The 5,276-nt window shown below is 37.6% G+C and overlaps 1 protein-coding gene across 1 annotated transcript in view; it reads right to left on the minus strand.

Annotated features, from left to right (window-relative positions):
• Positions 1-5,276, minus strand: part of HPSE2 (heparanase 2 (inactive)) — a gene marked incomplete at its 5' end in the record, with an annotated part of 275,793 nt that overhangs the window by 235,842 nt on the left and 34,675 nt on the right. The window contains one exon of the mRNA XM_010833116.1: positions 4,524-4,571. Within this exon, the coding sequence (XP_010831418.1) occupies positions 4,524-4,571 (48 nt within the window). The remainder of the gene's footprint in view (positions 1-4,523; positions 4,572-5,276) is intronic.

The raw sequence follows: 5,276 nt of genomic DNA on the forward strand, positions 1-5,276 counted from the left end.
GGTTTTGATTTGCATCTCTCTGATAATGAGTGATGTTGATCATCTTTTCATGTGTTTGTTAGCCATCTGTATGTCTTCTTTGGAGAAATGTCTATTTAGTTCTTTGGCCCATTTTTTGATTGGGTTATTTATTTTTCTGGAATTGAGCTGTAGGAGTTGCTTGTATATTTTTGAGATTAGTTGTTTGTCAGTTGTTTCATTTGCTATTATTTTTCTCCCATTCTGAAGGCTGTCTTTTCACCTTGCTTATAGTTTCCTTTGTTATGCAGAAGTTTTTAAGTTTAATTAGGTCCCATTTGTTTATTTTTGCTTTTATTTCCAATATTTTGGGAGGTGGGTCATAGAGGATCCTGTATTTTCTAATCTTTTAGCAAGCCCACCCAGAGAGTCTTTCATTTCAGTTATATTGGCCACACTGTATGGCTTGTAGGAACTTAGTTCCCTGACCAATGATCAAACCCATGCCCCTTGCATTGGAAACATGGAGTCCTAACCACTGGACCATCAGGGAATTCCCATCGTTTCAGTTATTATTCTGTTTTTCTTTAATAATTTCATTTGGTACTTTTACATATATACTGTTTTCATGTTACTGCCAATATTTCCCTTTGTGTTCACTCAAGATGGACATTTTCTCTTAATTATTTGAATATATTTGCAATTGCTTCTTTAAAATCCTTGTCAGCTAATTCTACTATCTGGGTCATCTCAGAGTTTCTAGTTATTGTTCATTCTTGGCCATGGGCCACATTTTTCTGTTTCTTTGCATTCCTAGTAATTTGTAAATTGTATATTGGAAAGTGTGGATGATATGCTGTAGGGATAGAAGAGTGTTAGTTTGGGATCCAGGTAGGCAGTTGGATGAATAGCTGGTCTTGTGGCAGCTGCAGTTTAGAATTTGTTAGGGTGACTCTAACAATTTATATTACATGTGTTGGTTACACATTAGACTTAAGGCAAATCCTTAGACCTGGGACACGGACTTTACTCCTGGGCATAGTCTTTTAGTTTTCACTGGAAAGCACGAGCTGTTTATCAGGCCCCTCTAAACTTGTGAGATTCAAATTTTAATCTCTGTCCCTCATGTGACAGACAGCAGCTGAAATTTCTGTTCAACATTTTCAGACTTCCAGCTGTTGTTTTCTACCAGGCTCCTTGGAGTCTCCCTTATATATGTACAGTTCAGAGATTAGGCAAAGATTTGAAAGGAAGTTTATATGCATATTTGGTATGTTTCCCCATAGCTTCTTCCTTATGAGATTTCTACCTTTTGACTCCCTTTTTCAACATCTCAAGCCAATATGACCATGCATTTATTTTGAGTTTAAAGCCATCTCATACTGTATGGATTCTTAAGTAACCACAGATCTCACCAGTGTCATTCACTTCTTTCAGGGATTGAATAACTTCCTCTAGCTCTTTGATCTCTCTTCTGGGTGTGTGTGTATTTATTTATTTATTGATATTTGTTGTCCAGATTTATCATTGATATTTGATATAAGCTATTCCACCATTCCTGTAATCTGAACTTCATCTCACTTCTGGGTTTTCGGCATGGGTTGGTGGGCAGAACAAATCATCAAGTTGTGTAAATCCAAGAGCATGAAAGTCCAAATCAAAATAGTCTAACTATATAGACTTATTTATTTATGACTTCAGACTCAGAGCTCTGGTTGTTCAGGCTCCAAGCTCAATATCTCAGTACCTTTGGCTACCATAGACCGATGTATATCAACAAATTCTATGCTCCTTTTTTTTTTCCTGACAATGACTCTTGATTTACTTTACATTATTAACAAATATTCACCTCAGCATACTCAGGGTTAGAGAAACATGGCATTTGGCTTTAATTTTCACCGAGTCCGTCTAGCCAGGATTTCTTAGAATTGTTCTGTGACTATCCCAAGTCTTGACTGAAGATTATGGCTGTAAGGAATAAATGGCAGAGACAAGGTACTACTTGTTGTCCCCAAAAAAGTGTTGATCTTAGAGCCAAAAGAAATGCAACCCCATGCCTTCTTTGGGGGTATTTTTAGAGTAGCTACAAATACATGATATTTATCTTGAGAGATGGCCAATATTTTTTTTAAATAGCTAATAGGCTGTATTTGCAAAAAAAAATTATTTTTCCTTTAAAAAATATTTTGCTCACTTCACTGCATATGTACTATGGAAAGTACTTGAGTAGGGGAGGAAAAATTTTTCTGATCCCTCCCTGTCAGCCATGATAATTGAACAAGCCCTACATTCTTATCCACTAATTTTTATACACTGATCTCATTACTTCTTAAATACTATAAAGTCTTCATTCTTTAGTCTTTATGCTACATTATCCAGATAGCTTTTGGTTAAGACCCTGAAGAGGATTTTAATTCCCTATCCCCCACCCTAGAATGTAATGGGCTTCCCTGCTGGCTCAGTGGTAAAGAACCTGCTTGCCAATGTAGCAGACTCAGGTTCAACCCCTGGTTCAGGAAGATCCCCTAGAGCAGGAAATGGCAACCCACTCCAGCATTCTTGCCTGGGAAGTTCCATGGACAGAGGAGTCTTGCAGGCTACAGTCCATGGGGTCACAAGAGTTGGACATGACTAAGCAACGAAACAACTATAGCAACTAGAATTCCAGTAAAGGATCACTGACCGGTTACTAAAGCAGTAACAGTTAGGAGAAGCCCACGGAGTGAGACAGACCCAGCTGTGAATTCAAAATCTGCCACTTCTTTGTGATCTTTGGATTTTATACACCGTTCTCTAAGTTGTAGAAAATTAGGGATAAAAACAGTCCTGATCTCATTTACTTGTTTCGAGGGTCAGATGTAGTAATATACATTAAAATTTCTACCACATTGTTATTATTATTATCCTTGTTGTTATTTTCTCCCATAGTAAATGCCCAATTAACAATTGTCCAAATAAGCACTTGTTGAACTGAATAAGCATTATTTTGGTAAAAGATAAAACACACAAATTACAAAAACCAGTATTAAAAAAACAGTAATTGCAAGTTATGGTAAGTACTATGGAAAAACAAAGAAAGAGAATTAAATAGGAGTTCTATTTTAGATAGAATCATCAGGGAAGACCTCCTGAAGGAGGTGACGCATAAGCTGAATCTTAAGAGATGAGAAAGAGTCAGCTACACACAAAATAAAGAAAACAGCATTCCAGGCAGAGGGAATGATACATACAAAGTTCTTGAGGCAGACATTCATGTGAACCCTCAACCAACTGAAAGACCTCACCAGTGCTGTGACAGAATGAGTACGGGCAGGGTGGGATCAGAAGAGAGCAGTAATCAAACATAAAGGGCCTTAAAGGCGGGAGTAGAAAGTCTGAGAGTCTAGCTTGTGGTCTACATGCAAAGGGAAGGAACTTGAGGGAATTTAAGCAAAGGAATGACAAGATCCTCAAACCCACTCAATCCAAGGCTCACAAAGACAAACTGAAGGAGAATAAGAATTTCTCCAAGTATTTGGAACTTCTTGTTTACAGAAACTAAGAATATAAATGTAGAATAAAATATTTTTCATTATGATAAAAGTTATTGATTGCCAACAACCAAAAAATCTTTTAGGATACTTAATAAAATTGCATTCACTTTTCTTTGTTTCATAACTGTCATGAATCCTAAGGGATTCTGTGACCCACTTAAAACGAAGGACAGAAGTAAACATGCTAAGCAGGCAGGATGAGAGTGACTGAGAAAGGTGGCCATGGCTGACAGCTCTGAGGGCCCAGAATGGGAGTCATGTCTGAGCTGTGAGAACCACATCAGATGAGAGATGATTTGAAAGATGCTACGTGACAGATCTCTTACAGAAACGAAGGGCAGGATTCCAGTATAAAATCAGTGAGACACTGTGAGATGCTGGACATTCCAGCACAAAGTTTGTAAGGGGACTTAAAGAAAATTTAAATTTATATATCAGCTAATTATCTTTACCAGTTAAGCTACCCCTGAGTAACAGGTCTCTGCCATTGTAAGCTTATTCCCTGGAACGTTGATCCTTTCTCAAAACTGCTCTCTCTCTCTCTCTATATATATATGTGTGTGTGTGTGTGTGTGTGTGTGGTGTGGTGTGTGTGTGCGTGTATTGCTTCACATTAGTGACTCTCTATATTACTACCATTAATATAATAAAGTGTTTTTATTTTCTTATGATATATTAGATAATTAAAACTATTTACTCTCTTAAGGAAATTTATTCCCCCCAAAAAAGCTTAGGGTGGCATGCTTAGATTCCCATAACCTGTACACTAATGCAAGGTTAGTTTAAAAGTGTACACAATAGCTGAGCTTTCCAAAATGTTACCCTGTTTTTGTTTTCATTTTTGGAAACAATAAAATTATATTACTATGAGAGCCTATGTATCATAATAATAACTTTGGAGTTAATTTTAACTATTTTTCTTGGAGGATGAAGGATAATTTATTAAATGTCAGTTATAACTTCATGACAACTCCTTATCTTTCATTTCACAGCATTTGAAAATAAGTAAGAGCAAAAAAGGTGAATACCTACTGTTGCCAGGTAACTGCATCCACTGTGCTTCCTGCCACCTTCATGAATCTATAAGAAACAGAAAAAAACAAAGATGTTGCAACTTAAAGTAAGCCATATCCCCAGGTATGAAATAAGCTGAGACATAGATCAGGCCAATTCTTGGGCAACTGCGCTTTCTGAGAGGGTCCAGCTTCATGGTCTATCCATAGCCTTTGAAGGTTAAAAGGTGCAGAAGGTGAAAGCAATCACAATTCCAGATCTCCATACATCCTTTATCATCTGGAAATCAAGACTCCAAGATAGCATTATATCTTTGCCTGTTTTCCCAATCTCATGCCTGATGGCTCCCACATTGCTTTCCCTGTGATCACCACCTATCTTTTCCATCTCCTATTTTCTGAGGACTTTGAGATCTACTAAGAAATGAACAATAACATTTTCTAAGGAAGACAGCCTTTGAAAACCCTCTCTTCCTATAGAGAAATTTAACCATTTCTGGAACAGTTAAATAGAGAACTGAGTTTCCCAATCAGCATGCTTAGCTGTTTTCCTGAAAGGCATGCAGCAAAGTCTTGCTAGCAACTCGCCACTCTCCTGTGCCCTTTGAGGTTCTATCAGAAACACTGGGCCAGAAGAAAGCACTCAAGGCCACACAGATTCCATGTCGTCATTGTTGTTGTTAGTCCTTCAGTCGTGTTTGACTCTTTCGCAATCCCATGGACTGTAGCTAGCCAGGCTCCTCTGTACATGGAATTTTCCAGGCAAGAATAT

This window comes from Bison bison, unplaced genomic scaffold (genome assembly GCF_000754665.1).
Source record: "Bison bison bison isolate TAMUID 2011002044 unplaced genomic scaffold, Bison_UMD1.0 scf7180017862979, whole genome shotgun sequence".
Classification (NCBI taxonomy): domain Eukaryota; kingdom Metazoa; phylum Chordata; class Mammalia; order Artiodactyla; family Bovidae; genus Bison; species Bison bison.